Source organism: Macaca fascicularis, chromosome 17, assembly GCF_037993035.2.
Source record: "Macaca fascicularis isolate 582-1 chromosome 17, T2T-MFA8v1.1".
NCBI classification, from domain to species: Eukaryota; Metazoa; Chordata; class Mammalia; order Primates; family Cercopithecidae; genus Macaca; species Macaca fascicularis.
The window spans coordinates 4458736-4475242 of record NC_088391.1 but is presented as its reverse complement, the minus strand read 5'-3'; the positions used below and the strand labels follow the sequence as shown (position 1 = coordinate 4475242).

General features: G+C 42.5%; 1 protein-coding gene across 4 annotated transcripts in view; it reads left to right on the top strand.

The window, feature by feature from the left end:
- The first annotated feature begins 399 nt into the window (after nt 1–399).
- Nucleotides 400–16507, top strand: part of MIPEP (mitochondrial intermediate peptidase) — a 212397-nt gene continuing 196289 nt past the window's right edge. For 3 of the 4 annotated variants that reach the window (XR_006693586.3, XR_010582505.1, XM_005585479.4), the window contains exons 1-5: nt 400–695; nt 3624–3797; nt 8225–8313; nt 10656–10742; nt 12881–12944. Coding sequence is in view for 2 of the 4 variants with exons in the window: in XM_005585479.4 (XP_005585536.3) it covers nt 507–695; nt 3624–3797; nt 8225–8313; nt 10656–10742; nt 12881–12944 (603 nt within the window). In the remaining 2 variants the exon portion in view is untranslated. Of the gene's footprint in view, nt 696–3623; nt 3798–8224; nt 8314–10655; nt 10743–12880; nt 12945–13565; nt 14763–16507 lie in introns of those variants that run through there. The other variant, XM_074021709.1, reaches the window with a different exon arrangement.

Sequence of the window (16507 nt, the reverse complement as noted above, 5' to 3'; positions counted from 1 at the left end):
GTTTGCCATCTAAAGTTTTTAAATGAGCTATGCAAGAGTAAAAAGTTCCTGGACAGAGACACCAAACAGAGAAGTGCAGGATGAATTTACCAAGAGAGTTGGTTAAAAGGGAAACTTCTCCTTCAGGCCTATGGCGGGCATTTCTTGTTTACTCAAGTACCTACCATCTCTCAAAAAATATCTAATGTCCACCGGAATTCGAATATATCATGATTTTGCCCGCGCCCAGCCCCGTAGTCACTTGGGAGGGAAGCGCAACCCTAGCCTTTCCTCACTCTGGACACAGGGGGCGGTAAACCGCGACGGCGGCTGAGAAGGCAGGGCAGCGACGCTCTTGCTCTCTGGACGTCAACGTGCCCACGTCCTGAGGCCACGCCCAGACCCGGAAGCGGAGCCGTCACGTGGGGCGGCGTGGGCCGCTGCCTTGGAAACGCGGAGCCGCGCTCCGGGCGAAAGCACCAGGGCAGGGGTCTCGCGTGGGAGGAAGGGAGTGCTCCGGGGATAGAATGCTGTGCGTCGGAAGGCTGGGCGGCTTCGGAGCCAGAGCAGCAGCTCTGCCGCCCCGGTGGGCGGGCCAGGGAAGCCTTCAAGCCGGGATCCGGGCCCGAAGGGTCAGCACCAGCTGGTCTCCCGTGGGCGCCGCCTTCAATGTCAAGCCCCAGGGCAGCCGCTTGGACCTGTTCGGCGAGCGCCGGGTGAGCGGCGCAGGAGGAGCTCCCCTCAGTCCGCGAGCTAAGCCGACCTCTGCTCCGCGCGGCCAGCGACACTCAGGGCCAGATTGTTTGGGCCTGGGAGGAGGCGGGCAGCGAACCCACCTCGTACAGTGGCGTCTTGTGTGCCCTCTCGATAAGGGCAAGGTCACCTCTGCTTTGAGGGGCCGGGTTTAGTGGTCTCCTCCCCAGAGTGTCGGGTCCGGGAACTGCCTCTGCATGAGCCACTTGCTCCACGTGAATCTGAATAGTTCATCCTGATGGTGGCGGTGAATTCGGCCTGCCAGGACCCGCCCTCTGCATACATGCACCCGCTCACCCGCTAAAGCCCTTTAGTTCCAGCGCTACAGTCTTGCCTTAGGAGGCCTATCCCTGTGCCTTCACAGGCGGTATCGCATGGTCTTTTTGCAGGGACACGGCTGCCTGTAGTCGAGTAATGGTAATTTCATTGATACATGAAATTCCATCGCCTACTAATTTATTTGAAAGCTTTGGGCTTTCTTGTTTTAAAACACAAAACCCTGTTGCGAGGAGTCTGACTTGCCATAGTGCCATGGAATTGGTCACTTGGATTTCTTACCCCAGGAAGTCACTAGAGTGCATTGTGTAGTGGAAGGTGAGAAGGAGGCAAGGTTGGAAGGGACTTAACTGATGCCTGTTCTACTTGGAGTTTGTATATTTTGTCCGTTTTAGGTTAAGGATTACTTTTATTTTTGCTTTTTAAAATTTCATTGTAGTGTATTGCCTTATAAAGAGGAGTCTAGGGTATTGCACTGAGCTAAGGTGTATGATTCTGGTTTTATCTCCATTATCAGCTTTGTTTTAAAATTATTTTGTGTGAAATTTGCCACACCACCTTCCTTAAGAGTATGCAATGTTGGTATTAACATAGTTGGTGTGAGAACTGCTTGTGGGCGCTGAGGAGAAAGACGTGAGGGGAAGCCTGATTTTGGGTAGATGAGATGTATCTAATTTTAGCTTTTATTTTTCCCTTTTGTATCTTGATACTCAGCACCGATAGCAGATTTTCAAATTTGTGAATTGGTTTTTGCCTTGGAAAAAAAGGTTTATTCAGTTTTTTAGCATTACGAAGGTCACTGGTAATCCGAGAGTTAGAATTCCCGAGGGCAACGCGGCAATAGGGCAGGTTGTACTGGGAAGTGGAATTAGTCTGCGCTTGAATCAAATTAAATCAATATAAAGATGACATTTGTTTTTAGTCCTGATTCTCCTTTGTCCCCCACTGACTCTCTTTTATTTTTTTAACTTGTAATATATTTTGAAGAGAGATTAATAGCTTAACTTCATCCATCCCTTGTTGTAGAAACAGTAGGCCTCATCAGGCCTGAAGGTTTACCTGCTGCTATTTCTGAAAGTGTGTGTGCTAAACAGCTGCCAAGTTAATTAACAAAGCCCAGCCTCTGCTGCGGTCATTTGTTTCCTTCATTGAGTTCCCCCCATATGTTAGACGTTCTGTTGGATAGCTGGTTAAAGAAATGAAGGGCAGCGCTCTTGGGTCTGGAAGCTCACCTTTTCAGGAGAGAAGACTTTCAAACAGATTGTAATTGAGATTGTAACTGTAATAGAGAAGTATGGAAAAGTGTGGGCTTTAGAGATGTACAGAGCGGGTTCGAGTTCTGGCTTTGCCAATATTAATTTGTGACCTCAAAGAAGTTTTTTCTAACTTCTTTTTTTTTTTTTTTTTTTTTTTTTTTTGAGACGGAGCCTTGCTCTGTCACCCAGGCTGGAGTGCAGTGCCGCGATCTTGGCTCACTGCAAGCTCCGCCTCCCGGGTTCACACCATTCTGCTGTCCCAGCCTCCCCAGCAGGTGGGAGTACGGGTGCACGCCGCCCGCCCAGCTAATGTTTTTGTATTTTTGGTAGAGACAGGGTTTCACCGCGTTAGCCAGGATGATCTCGATCTCCTGACCTCGTGATCCGCCCGCCTTCTCTAACCTCTTAAAGAATGTGTCCTAATCTATAAAAGAATGATACTCTGTTCTGTAGGATTGTGTGATTGAAATGAGAACCTGTGTAAAGTAGCAGGCGCGCTTCATGGTATGCGGTAGGTGCATATTAAATGCTTTTTTCCCTGCCTTCCTGAGTATGCTAACAAGTGTGATTGAATAGGTAACAAGAGAATGGTCATTGCCATTAGATCAGTGATTTTTATTTTTATCAAGATATTGAAATGTCTTTGGAACGTATAAAATTTGCTCCCAGTTTCAGCCTATGATTTTAATATGTTCATTAAATTTTTCTAAAATATCTATTGCTTCGTGGTCAACTCATCCTCTCTCTTTGATAGTTGTAGAATAATTGGTACTGTGTACTGAGATCTTACTCTGTCAGATATGTATTGTCAGATATGCTTTTAGTACTTTACATATCCTTAGTATGTGTATCCCTGCTGTAAGATATGTATTGTCATTCCCATTGTACATGATGAAAAAATATGAGGCCTAGGAGGAGAAATAACATGACCAGGGTTATAAACTAATAATAATTATGGCTGACATCTATCTATCAAATGCTATGTGCTAAACACTGCTATATATATATATACACACACAAATACACACACACATATATATTTACATATATTATCTCATTTAATTCTTGCAGCCACTCTTAGGTTCTGTAGAAGTGACAGAGCTGGATTTTGAACCCATATCATTTTTTTTTTCAGAAAATAGTTAAAAATTGAAGAAAAATTATGTTCTGGGAACATTTTTAGTGTAATTTATGTGGAGTGATATGGGGAGTATGATAGTAGTATCCGTGATCACAGGTATAACATGATACCCCAATGAAAGCCAAGATTTCCTTTGTGATAAAAGTAATTTTAGTAAATATCAAAAAAGCACAGTTTTGAATTTTGGTTATAAATCAGACGTATTCTTTGGTTCTAAGGGTCTTTTTGGAGTTCCTGAGCTCAGTGCCCCAGAAGGATTTCATATTGCACAAGAAAAAGCCTTGAGAAAGACAGAATTGCTTGTGGACCGTGCGTGTTCCACCCCACCTGGGCCCCAGACCGTGCTGATCTTCGATGAGCTCTCGGATTCCTTGTGCAGAGTGGCCGACTTGGTAAGATGCTTTGCCTTAGACTTGAAGCTACTTCTCTTTCAACCCTGCTAAAATTTAAGTGAAGTTTATCCTTTGTTGTTTACTCTTAATATTAGATTATAAAGTTAATGTCTGAAACTGTTTGAGATGCGTTAGGTATGATTTTTTATGATGAAATATGTCATTAGGAATGGGGAAAATGTTATCAGAAAAGGTGATATTTAGAACTTGTACTTTAATATAATATTTAATAAAATATACATGTAATATAATGAATGATTACTAATATATATTTACATATATATTCATTTGACAGAGGTTCTTCATTTTTGAACGCTTCTCCCCAAATTCTAAGAACACTTTATGTGTACGTTTACAACAAAATTCCTCTTTTTCTTTTTTTTGCTGTAATAGAGACAGGGTCTCCCTGTGTTCCCCGGGCTGGTCTTGAACTCCTAGCCTCAAGTGAACCTACTGCCTCAGCCTCCCAAAGTGCTGGGATTATAAGTGTGAGCCACTTCTTTTTCATAAGAGGTGTGAGAACCAGTTTTAATAAACCTTTTCAGGAATGCTTTTTTTAAATTAAAAAACAAGTTTTAACATCAAAATGATTGTAAAGCCTTTTTTTATTTTTTTAACATTTTAAAATTGAAATAGAAGTGTATACCTAGATCTCTTCACCAACTAGGAAATCCATTGCTGAGATAGCAAAATTTTCTTTTTCTTTTTTCATTTTTCATGTTTAATTTTAATATACCTCATGTATATATTCATGAGGTGCATGAGATGTTTTGATAGGGACATGCAGTGCACAGTGATCACATCCGGGAAAACGGGGTCTCCATCCCCTCAAGCATTTATCCTTTGTGTTACAAACAGTCCAATTATATTCTTTTAGTTATTTTAAAATCTACAATTATTATTGCGTGTAGTCACCCTGTTGTGCTATCAAATAGCAGGTCTTACTCATTCTTCCTGTTTTTTTGTACCCATTAACCATTTCCACCCCCCCACACACACCACCCTGCTACCCTCCCCAGCCTCTGGTAACTCTCCTTCTACTCTATTTCCATGAGTCAATTGTATCTATTTTTACGTCCCACAAATGAGTGAGAACATGTGATGTTTGTCTTTCTGTGCCTGACTTATTCCACTTAACATAATGACCATCCATGTTGTTGCAAATGACATAATATCATTCTTTTTTATGGCTGAATAGCACTCCATATTGTGTGAGTACCACATTTTCTTTGTCCAGTCGTCTGTTCATGGACACTTGGGTTGCTTCCAAATCTTGGATGTTGTGAACAGAGCTGCAACAAACATGGAAGTGCAGATACCTCTTCCATATACTCATTTCCAGGAAGCGGGATTTTCCGTCAGCCTGAAGGAGCCGACTCTTGGTGACTCTTGTCAAGGAAAGCAGCACACACAATTTAAATAGTGATCATTTATGATCCTGTCTACATGGTACTGAACTACATAGGTTTTTCCCTCACATTCAGTCAATGTTGAGCACCTACTGTGTGCCAGACACTGTCTGGGCACGAGGTATACGTGCAGGAATGAAACAGCACAATCTCTTACTTCATGGAGTTTATATTCTGGCATTAACTTGTTTTAGATTTAACTAGGCTGGAGGCCCTTTCTACAGCTCAGTTAGCTGAAGAAGCTTTCTCTGGATGAGCTGAAGTAACCTCAGCATAGCTCCATTTTCACAAGAGGGAAGAAAGGCATTGGGTGATGAAGGGATGTGCCTGCTGTCGCCTGGCCAGAGTGTGGTGCAGCTGGGCTGCCAGACCAGGCAGGATATCTGTCAAGCTCTTCTTCCTCCTGTTCCGACTGTTTCAGGGCTGGCTGGCTGCTCGGGTCTCATGAACCCTTACCTGGAAAGCTTGCAAAGTTTGTTATAGCCTCTCCATTAAAAAAAAAAAAAGTACTTGTTTTAAAAATTATTATACAGTAAAATTGACTTCTTTTGGAGGATGGTACAATTCTGTGAATTTTAGCCTGTATAAATTTGTGCAACCCTCACCACGATCAGGATACAAAGCTGTTCCATCAACCCCCAGAAGTCTCCCTTTATAGTCACACCCACCCCTCCCCACTAACCTCTGGCAACCACTAATCTGTTCTCTATCCCTATAGTTTGGACTTTTCTAGAATGTCACCTAAGTGGAATCCTGTATACCTTTTGACTGACTTCTTTGACTCAGCATAACTCATCCCCATCTTTATTTTTTCCTTTTTTGGAAAATTTCCTTCCACCCACACACTTGACTTGAGCATTAACACCTTTCAGATATGTTCACCACAAGCTTCCCTTTCTTAAGGAAACTGATAAAGTATATTATTGTAAAGCGTTTTTCTCTGGAGTGAAGTTGCAGGCTCTGGGTAGTTCTGTTTGTACTGGGTTTTTTTTCTGTGCCTCCAGTATGTGCATAGAAAATGTGTCTTTGAATGTTGGGGGAGCTGTGGAAACGCACTGCTCAAAAGAAGGTTTCATACCCTGTTCACCTAATTGTGTCACTGAAATCAGAAAATGAAAATCTGTGTCAGTGAATTTCACTATATAGTCAATCCTCCAGATTGGGGGATCTGTGGAGTCAACCTACCTTGGATCAAAAATATTTGGGAAAAAAAAATTTGCATTCATACTGAACATGTATAGACTTTTTTTTCTTGTCACTGTTCCATAAAACAATACAGTGTAACAGCTATTTACATATTATTTACATTCATTAGGTATTACAAGTAATCTAGAGATGATTTGACGTATGGGATGTACTGTGTATCAGTTATATGCAAGTACTACACCATTTTATATCAGAGACTTGAGCATCTGTGGATTCGGGTATCTGTGGGAGGAGCTAACCATTGCCCAGTGATACTGAGGGGTGACCATTGGCGTGGCTGTCAGAAATCCTAGAATTCACTGTGTATTTTTTGTCTTGGTCTTCATCTTAATCAGTATTCTAGGATTTTTTTTTTTACATTTTCGCTTTTGGTCTTCACTAAAAGATTTTAACTTCTCTGCCCTGTATCTTATTTTCACATTTTTAATATTTATGTATTATAATATCTCATTCTGAAAACTTAAAAAAAAAAAAGATGTGATTTATATATGTCATTATCTGAATTAAAAAGAACCTTTCTCTGTTTTCGATTTTTAAGATATTACCTGCCAGTAAGATTAGTACTGTTATAAGACAATCGTTTTATAAACTGTTTTTCACCAAGTAGTCATTTTATTTTGTTTTCTTTCTTTAATACAGTTTTATGTAACAGAACTGTTTTCCTCGTCACTATTACAAATCCCATTTTTAATATGTATGCTAGTGTTTTGAATTTTAATATTGATTATAAATTCACAACCTGTAGATTAGTAATTTGTAAAAAAAATGTTGTAAATTTATGTAACTCATTTTTCAGCTACTTTGGTACTAATGTTATTTTATCGTTACCAGTTGTTACAACAAATATATCAAACTATGGACTTAAATGTTTTGGCATTAAAAACTATTTGATAATAAAATTAGGAAATGTTATCTTGTGGTGATTTTATTTCATGTTATAGTCACACATTTTCTTGGCAAATGAAGAAAATATGTAGTGTTTCGTAGTTTATCTGCTTTTTGACATGAAAACGAAAATTTACTTTTACATCATTTTATGTTTTTAAAAAAGAATTTTCACTCATTTTAATTTCTAATGACTTCAGTAGCAGCAGTAGTAGTTGTATACAGTATTACGTGGAAACTATGAACTCATATTTTATTAAAAGGACTGTAAAGAGACTGCCTTTGTTTTCTGCACAAAGACTACAATGTAGTTAAATCAAAGACTAGAATGTAGTTAAGTGGGTTTTGAAACTATACTGTATGTGTTAGTTAAAAAAAGCCTGTAAGAGTTGTTTTCTGGAGATAAGTTAACATGTGAGAACCATACTGCAAATAATTTTAGCCAGAAAGTTGTAGAATATTTGAAACCAGTGCCTGCTCTTTTGAAATAAAGAACTAGAGGGCGTGGTGGTGGGCACCTGTAGTCACAGCTACATGGGAGGCTGAGGCAGAAGAATGGCGTGAACCCGAGAGGCGGAGCTTGCAGTGAGTTGAGATTGTGCCATTGCACTCCAGCCTGGGCGACTCTGTCTCAAAAAAAAAAAAAGGAAGAATTTGCTTGGTGTTTATATTTGAAAGAGAAAAACTTTTCTGAAATAAAGTTAATAAAAGTTTTTTTTTTTGAAACAAACTTGGTTTCAAGGAATAACAATTAAATGTTCTGAAAGAAGCTGCTTTGCTTTTCTCGCTTAGGAAAAAGTCAGTAATGGAAATGCATCGGCCAAGCCAATGGCACATCTTAAAACCCGGTTTTCGTTTTCACCCTCAGATCCTAGAAGAAAGCTTCTCATCAAATTCCCTTTTGGTTTTGTCTTTCCCCTTTATTAGGCTGATTTTGTGAAAATCGCTCACCCTGAGCCAGCATTCAGAGAAGCCGCGGAAGAAGCTTGTAGAAGCATTGGCACCATGGTAGAGAAGTATGTGCTGTTCTCCTGCCCCCTTCTGTGCCTCGTCCTGGGTGATCCGGTTTCATGGACTTGTGCAGTTTTGTCCAGTCCATAGTGCTTGTCCCCCGCCCAGCGCGGTGGGAGGTGTGAGTGACCGGGGTGGCCAGAGGGAGGGCTCAGGACAGGCCGTTGGCTCACCTCACAGGCGGGCACTGGGCCTCGGGGCTGGTTGTCTGTTCTTTCTGTCATTTCCTTGTCTGTAAATGGGGTGTAAAGTTAACCCTGCCTCAGGGTCCTTGTGAGGGTTAAATGAGATCAATGTAAAGGTGTCACTTGATAATCTAAGATCGTAGACACCCAGGATTCTTGTCATCACCATTATCACTTACCTTAAACAAGGGCTTTTAGTATCCTAGTGGCAAGTTGAACTTACTAGATTCTGGCTTGATTAAATTGCTGTTGCATCAGTGGCTGTGGGCCACAGGGCGAGAAGCCAAAATGCTGTATAAACAGTGTCCCTGTGGCCCCTGTCAGTTGGAATTAGGGGAGTCTAGGGAGGCCGTAAAAGTCTGTGGGAGGGCTGGCGCAGGCTCTGGCTGAGGCTGTGATGGAGTGAATTATTTTAAAGTGATTTTGAGGTAAATGTAAATGTTTTTAAGCCACTCATGAGAGCTCCATAGTGCTTGTTAAAATGACTTATTGGTGGACGGTGCTGTATTCCAGCACACTTAGCTGCATGGCACCATGCCAGGCAGTGTACAGAGCTAGGGAGAGCCCTGGGCTCGCCAGCGTGGATTTACAACAGGGGAAAGGGGGTAACACGAGAAGACAATTTCATATACCAGAAGTAGTTGGAGGAGGAGAGTGATGGCTTCTCTGGTTAGACGAGGCTCCCTTGGAAGACCCAGCACTTCAGGATGTGCAGCAGCTGTTTTTCCCCAGGTCGGGCAGCATTTGTTCACTTTGGCACGATCATGTGTGACTTTTCCCACAGCCGCTGAAAACCAGCTCGCGGAATGGGGTAGAACTGGGCCCTGCAGAGTGCAGGCGCTGGGCACGCTGACGGGGCTGAAAGCGGGGACTCCCTGGGAGAAAGCTTTGCCTCTCGGGGAAAGGCCTCTGGCAAGTCGTCAGCAGTGGGCTGCCTGCTCCAGGCACTCTGCACACTGTTTCCTGCCGAATTAGACACAGGCCGGTCTCATGGACAATCTCTCTTCATTTTGTGGGAGGACAAATACAGACAGAAGTATGGGCTTTATCTCAGGGTCTTCCAACGTAAAACATAATGGGACGATTTCCTTAAACCTCTGCAGTGGGGGCAGTGCGGGCAGCCTCTGAACTGCTGTCCCTTTGCCATGGAATGGCTCCACGGGTGAGCAGGTTAGGAGGAGGTAGGCCTTGGCATTCACTCTCTCCATGACTTCTGGGATCCACGTGTGGGAGTCTGGCCCTTCTTGGTGAGTGTGTTTTGATGAGTAATGACTACCTCCATTTCACTGGTGTTTGGGAAGGCCCATGAGAATGGTAACAGAAACCCTTCGATTCATATAAATCTTCAGTGTGTTTTTGTGAACCAGCTGAGGAACAGGAGTATCGCTGACTCTTTGAGTAGGGACTGGTGAGTGGTTCTTACAACCTTATCCCTCCTGGAAGATCTATCCAGCAGGGTGCGGGTTGTGTCTAGACCCAGCTCACTACTCAGCTCTGAGAGGGCCATGGCATTTGCATTTAGGGAAGAGGACTGGGTTCCTGCCAGTGGTACTGTGGGGTGGGTTGGAACCACTGCCAAGCCTTGGGCCCTTTGCTCTCTGAATGGCACAACTGCTCAACAGTGGCCATGGTTCATTCACACAGGAAATGTGTGCTGCATACGTGATCTCATTTAATCCTCACGGCAGCCTCAGGTCTAAATAATGTGTCCAAGGTCCCAGAGCGGTTACAGGGCCAGTCTTGCATCCCAGTTGCATGGCGCTGAGGCCTGTGTCCTGAGCTCTCCTTTACAGCGGTTTTAAATTTAAAAATTAGCTGGGCGTGGTGGTGTGTGCCTGTAGTCCCAACTACTTGGGAGGCTGAGGTGGAAGGATCACTTGAGCCCAGAAGATCGAGGCTGCAGTGAGCTGTGATTGTGCCACTGCACTACAGCCTGGGTGACAGAGTGAGACCCTGTCTCCAAAATAAGGGAAAGAAAGAAAGAAGGGAAGGAGAAAAGGGAAGGAAAGTGGGAAGGAAGGATGGTTACACTGTTCCTGGTAGGTTATGCTGTTCAGCTTCTGGGCATGTGTATGGTACAATCTGACACCATTCTTTTCATGTAAAGTTAAAAATAAGGTATTCGAAAGTCAACTAATTTTTTACATTTCTAATTTTTCTAGGTTGAACACAAATGTGGATTTATATCAAAGTTTGCAAAAATTACTAGCTGATAAAAATCTTGTGGATTCCCTTGATCCAGAAACAAGGTACTCACTCATTTCTTTGCCTTGGTTGTGACTGTGACTCTAGAGGTGAGGTTGGGAGACTCTCCCTCAGGGCCTCCGGACTTGCAGCCTCTTCTGTCTGGAATGTTCCTCCCCAGGTATCTTTATGACTCCTGCACTTTCTCTAGGACTCCACTCAAATGGTGTCTCCTCCCAAATCTTTACACAGGGTCAGACTTGGTTTTCAGGAAATGATGTTAGACCAGTGGATAACCATTTGGGGTAAAAAAAGTAGACTGATTAAAGATGTAAATATTTTTAAAAGAAATTATAAAACTAGTGGTAATCTTGGGATGTGGAAGGTCTTTCTTGGCATGATACAAACTCATACCGCAGAAGGATTCATTGATTTTTATTACATAAACATTGCAAACTTTGGTATGGCAAAACGCTTCCACATTCAAAGTCAGAACACAAGAATGTGAAAAAATGGTTCTTATATGACAAAGGGTTAATATATTAACTATGTTAAGAGAACTTTCAAATTACCTTAAAAAAAGAGGAAAGAAAACCCCCTTATAGAAAAATGGGCAGAAGATTCTCTTTGTGAAACTCTCATTTCACAAAATAAGGAATAGCGACAGATGGCCCTGAAATTGATAGCAGTGTGCCACAGGTGTAACAGTGGCAACAAGTGTGAAGTGGGTGGAAGTGCATCTCCAGAATGGAACTGCGGGGTTGGACTTTGGCTTCAGAGCTCGCTAAGCCCTAGTTTTCTCCTTCGTAAAAGGGAAATAGAAAGTACTTCCTAAGAATCATATGAGATGTAAGGAAAATAATTTGTATAAAGTGCTTTGCTCTGTACCTGGCATGAGACCCACCACCGTTAAGTAAGTAAAATGAAGCTGCTGGCTGACAAAGTTGAAACAGAATAAGAATAGCACTTCTGGTTTGGGATGATGGGTCCTCTAGTTACGTGTAAGTTGATAAGTCTCTATGGAGGAGCATTTGGTAATATATGTCAATGTGCATACTTTTTGATTAATTTCTCGGAATTTATCCTAAGGAAACAAACAAGGATTAAAAAATGTAACAAAGATTTTTATTATATTGTGGTTCATGGGAGTGGGAAAATAAAAACATTTGCATTCTCTATGACAATACAAAACAAGCATCAAAAGCCAACTTTTTGAAGAACGTTTAAAGACATAGAGAACTGTTCAATGTTTGTGATGTAATTTTACAAGAGAAAGCAAGTATAAATGTATACAGTTGGGCCTTAATTATTCTAAATTCTAAATTATTCTAAATATATTATATATATATAGCATTAAAACTAGATTGAAAGGAAATACAAGAATTTTAATAGTCATTATCTTTGATAGGATTAGTGATTTTAAATGTTTCGTATGTTTCTGCAATACAGTTTTGTCACATAATAGACCTGTATTGTGTAATATGATAAACGTGCACTATAAATTTCCATTCAAGCTATATTTGATGTAATAATCAGGAAGGTAAATATATCTATTTTGAAAACTCAAGGAAAGCCAAAAAAGTAGATCAAATATTTGATTATTTCCATTCAATGTTGTTGGTTTTTTTTTTTTTAAAATACCGTTGACCAAAAAAAAAAAAAAAAAGGTGTTACACTTGAAATTGGTTCCAAGCACGAAGCAGGAGTAAAAAGAAAGAAAACAATTCTCATTAGCCAAGAAAGTCAGCGTCCAGCACAGCATCAAAGGATTTAATATTCTAAATAGCTGCTACTGGCTGGAAGAAAAACTGAAAATCTCATGCAGAGGGCCTTTGAAAAATTGTCCAAATATAAAACCTGTTTTATGTTTTTAATTATTAGGATTTGGATCGAGTTGAAATAAATAAGTAATTATTATGGTGGCTTTCACAGGTTTGTACTCTCTGAATAAAGGAATAAGCTCTTACATGACGAGCCAATCGTAATCGTCAGTCAGATGGATGTTTTGCCTGACTTCTGAGGATATTAAGATCCTTGTTTAAAACAAAGTGTGTGTGAGTGTGTGTGTGTGTGTGTGTGTGTGTTTTGAAGAAACTTTTGGCAGTGAGGCTCAAAAAGACTGATTTATTTAACAAAAAACCACAATATTTTTTGCTAGTAATTTTTATTACCTGTTATAACCTGGGGCTCATTTCATTTATAGGCGAGTGGCTGAACTGTTTCTGTTTGATTTTGAAATTAGTGGAATCCATCTAGACCAAGAAAAGGTACATCTTTTCTCTGTTTTTTTGACTCTTCCTGTTTTACTAACATTTAGCTGATCTCATTATTGCTACAGTCCTTGTATATATTGCTTGAATTTGCATACTGCAAAAATGTGCAGGTCTTTTTATCTGTTAGGAAATTCTTCTATAGATTGTATTTGAATGTAGCCCTCTCTCTAGAAGTTGACCTGTCACATCATGATAATTCAGAATTAAGAAAGACTTGAGCCAAGTGGAGTGTTTTAGATATCATGGAATTAGGATGAGATAGGCAATATCAGGAAAGACTGCCGAGTGAGTGGGAAAGCTGATGTCATTGAAGATGGGTAGTACAGAGAATATCATTCAGACCTTACGTAAGTGTATTGATTTATATTATATGTGTGTTTGACAGATGCAGCAAGCATAGATTACACAGTGTTTACACTGGGATGGAGGGCCTTCTGCCTCGTCCAGCCCCTTCATTTTACAGATGTGGAACCAAGACAAAGTGATTTGTTCAAGTTGCCATCCTAACTCACAAATGGCCAGTGTCAGTTCTTAAAATTTCTAACACTGGCCAGTGTTCTTTCCGGCGCGTAACTTCCTGAGAAACCAAGTGCCTCATTTCAGTTTTAAATTCAGGGTTGGAAGAACAGGAGAGGCTTGACACCGTTGGAAGTTCAGCCTGCCCCCCGTCCCCCCATGGAAGTTCAGCCTGCCCCCCGTCCCCCCATGGAAGTTCAGCCTGCCCCCCGTCCCCCCATGGAAGTTCAGCCTGCCCCCCGTCCCCCCATGGAAGTTCAGCCTGCCCCCCGTCCCCCCATGGAAGTTCAGCCTGCCCCCCGTCCCCCCATGGAAGTTCAGCCTGCCCCCCGTCCCCCCATGGAAGTTCAGCCTGCCCCCCCGTCCCCCCATGGAAGTTCAGCCTGCCCCCCCGTCCCCCCATGGAAGTTCAGCCTGCCCCCCCGGCCCCCCATGGAAGTTCAGCCTGCCCCCAGTCCCCCCATGGAAGTTCAGCCTGCCCCCCGTCCCCCCATGGAAGTTCAGCCTGCCCCCCAGTCCCCCCATGGAAGTTCAGCCTGCCCCCCGTCCCCCCATGGAAGTTCAGCCTGCCCCCCGTCCCCCCATGGAAGTTCAGCCTGCCCCCCGTCCCCCCATGGAAGTTCAGCCTGCCCCCCGTCCCCCCATGGAAGTTCAGCCTGCCCCCCCGTCCCCCCATGGAAGTTCAGCCTGCCCCCCCGTCCCCCCATGGAAGTTCAGCCTGCCCCCCCGGCCCCCCATGGAAGTTCAGCCTGCCCCCAGTCCCCCCATGGAAGTTCAGCCTGCCCCCCGTCCCCCCATGGAAGTTCAGCCTGCCCCCCAGTCCCCCCATGGAAGTTCAGCCTGCCCCCCGTCCCCCCATGGAAGTTCAGCCTGCCCCCCCGTCCCCCCAGCTCCCCTGCAGTCTAGACTGTTAGACTTTTTGTTTGTTTGTTTTAAACAGTAATACATTCTTCCTAGTAAATATGGTAGAATTAAACCACTTACCTATGAGGAGATTAAGTTATCAGAATATCTTGAAAGTAGAAGGTAGGGCCTTGGGAATATGTATCACATACAGTAGGTGTTACCATGTTGATAGGTGCCGAGTTTGAGTAATGCTGGAACCCTCACACATCTGATGTGTCTGTGTGGTGTTAAGGGCTCAGCGTGTGATTCTGGTCTGACCCTGAGCCAGGACGTGCCTTCCCAGCGGCCCGTGAGGCTTACGGGCTCCACTGTAAACTCAAATTGCGTAAAGTGACCACATTTGCCCCCTTCCAAATCAGTTCTTCATTAAAACTTCTCTGTAAAAGAAAATTTTGGAGTGAGTTGTATTCTTTTCCTTCCTAATATTCTCATATCTTCTCACCAAGTCCTTGCATTGTTCCTACGGTCCTGCATCTGTCTGCATCCTAAAAGCAAATCATAACACCTGGGCTGTTCTTAAGGCCTCTGTCTTCCTAACAGTCATTATATTTAACATCAACTGAGCACTTGCTATTTTAAATCATATGTTTCTCATCAAATCTTCACAACAACTTTGTTCTTGGTGCTACTATTACTTCTGGCTTTTTTAGATGAAGAAACCAAAGCTGTGGAGGTTGTGGGAGGTTATTTTGTAAGCCAGACAGACTCCAGAGCCTGCATGGCCAGCATGTCACCATCCCGCTGGTCAGTCTTCCCTGTCTGTGAACATTGGATTAGTTTTCGTAAAGCATTGATTTGTTACTTTCCTGCCCAGAATCGTCCTGTGGACTTCCCATTGTCTAGTGAACTAGCGAAGTTAACATGTACCAGAGAGCTCACACTTGCGGCTGTGCTCCGGCTGTCAGCCCCTCATACACAGTGCCCTCCCCGGTGTGTGGTGCGCTGTCCTCCTAAGCCTGCTCACCAGGTTTCCCTGGCCGAAATCCCCATGAAGGCTTCATCCTCACGCCACATTGTCTGTGAAGCTTTTATCAGTCCCCCAGGTGGCATTTTGTGTTCATCTGAATGCACTTTACTTATTTCACTCGTGTGGCATTCTTCTTTACCTCTTGGTGATGCTGCTGCTGTTATTGTTGTGTTGCTTATCTAAATTCTAGGCTTACAAAGGATCGAGAACATGGATCATGTTTTTTTAATGCATATTAGTTTTGGACTCAATAAAAGTATTGAGTGAATGTCTGACAAATCATAATAATGCTAGCTGTCATCAAGTTTGATATCTTCAGAAGGAAGGTTGCTAGTAGAGAATCCAGGTGAATAGTTTTAGTTTTTATGTATCCTCATGAAGGATGCTTTTGAAACTTTGCTGACAAATAATATAGGTTCAGTTTCACCAGCATAGACATTGCCGCTTTTATCTAACATACTATCACAGTGTGGCTCCTTTTTCCCAGTGAGCAGCTCCCTGGGGAACCCATCAGTATTGAATATGCAAGTAAAGTAAACCTGCTCAGTGTTTCCCTTGTAACTTCCATGTCTGTTCTCAGAGGTGCTCCACTAGGACAGAATATAAAGTGGACATGTTCCATTTTTCAAAAGAGAGACCGTGAAATAAACCCACCAACAAAATCTATAAATCGTCAAAGCCTATATTCTCTCCAGTTGGTTTCTTATTTAATTAATTAATTAATTTTTTTTTTTTGAGACAGAGTTTTACTCTTGTTGCCCAGGCTGGAATGCAATTGGGCAATCTTGGCTCACCGCAACCTCCACCTCCCGGGTTCAAGCGATTCTTCTGCCTCAGCCTCCTGAGTAGCTGGGATTACAGGCATGTGCCACCATGCCCAGCTAATTTTGTATTTTTATTAGAGACGGGGTTTCTCCATGTTGGTCAGGCTGGTCTCAAACTCCCAACCTCAGGTGATCCACCCACCTCAGCCTCCCAAAGTGCTGGGATTATAGGCGTGAGCCACCACACCCAACCCTAATTTTTAAGGTCTCATACAAATATAAGTTTAAAATTAATAGAAATGTTTATTTTTAACATTATTTAATAACACAAATTTCACAGAATTTTTGAAGAGTTCAGATTATTGTACATTTCATTGTTACCACAGAATGATGAAGTGATATGC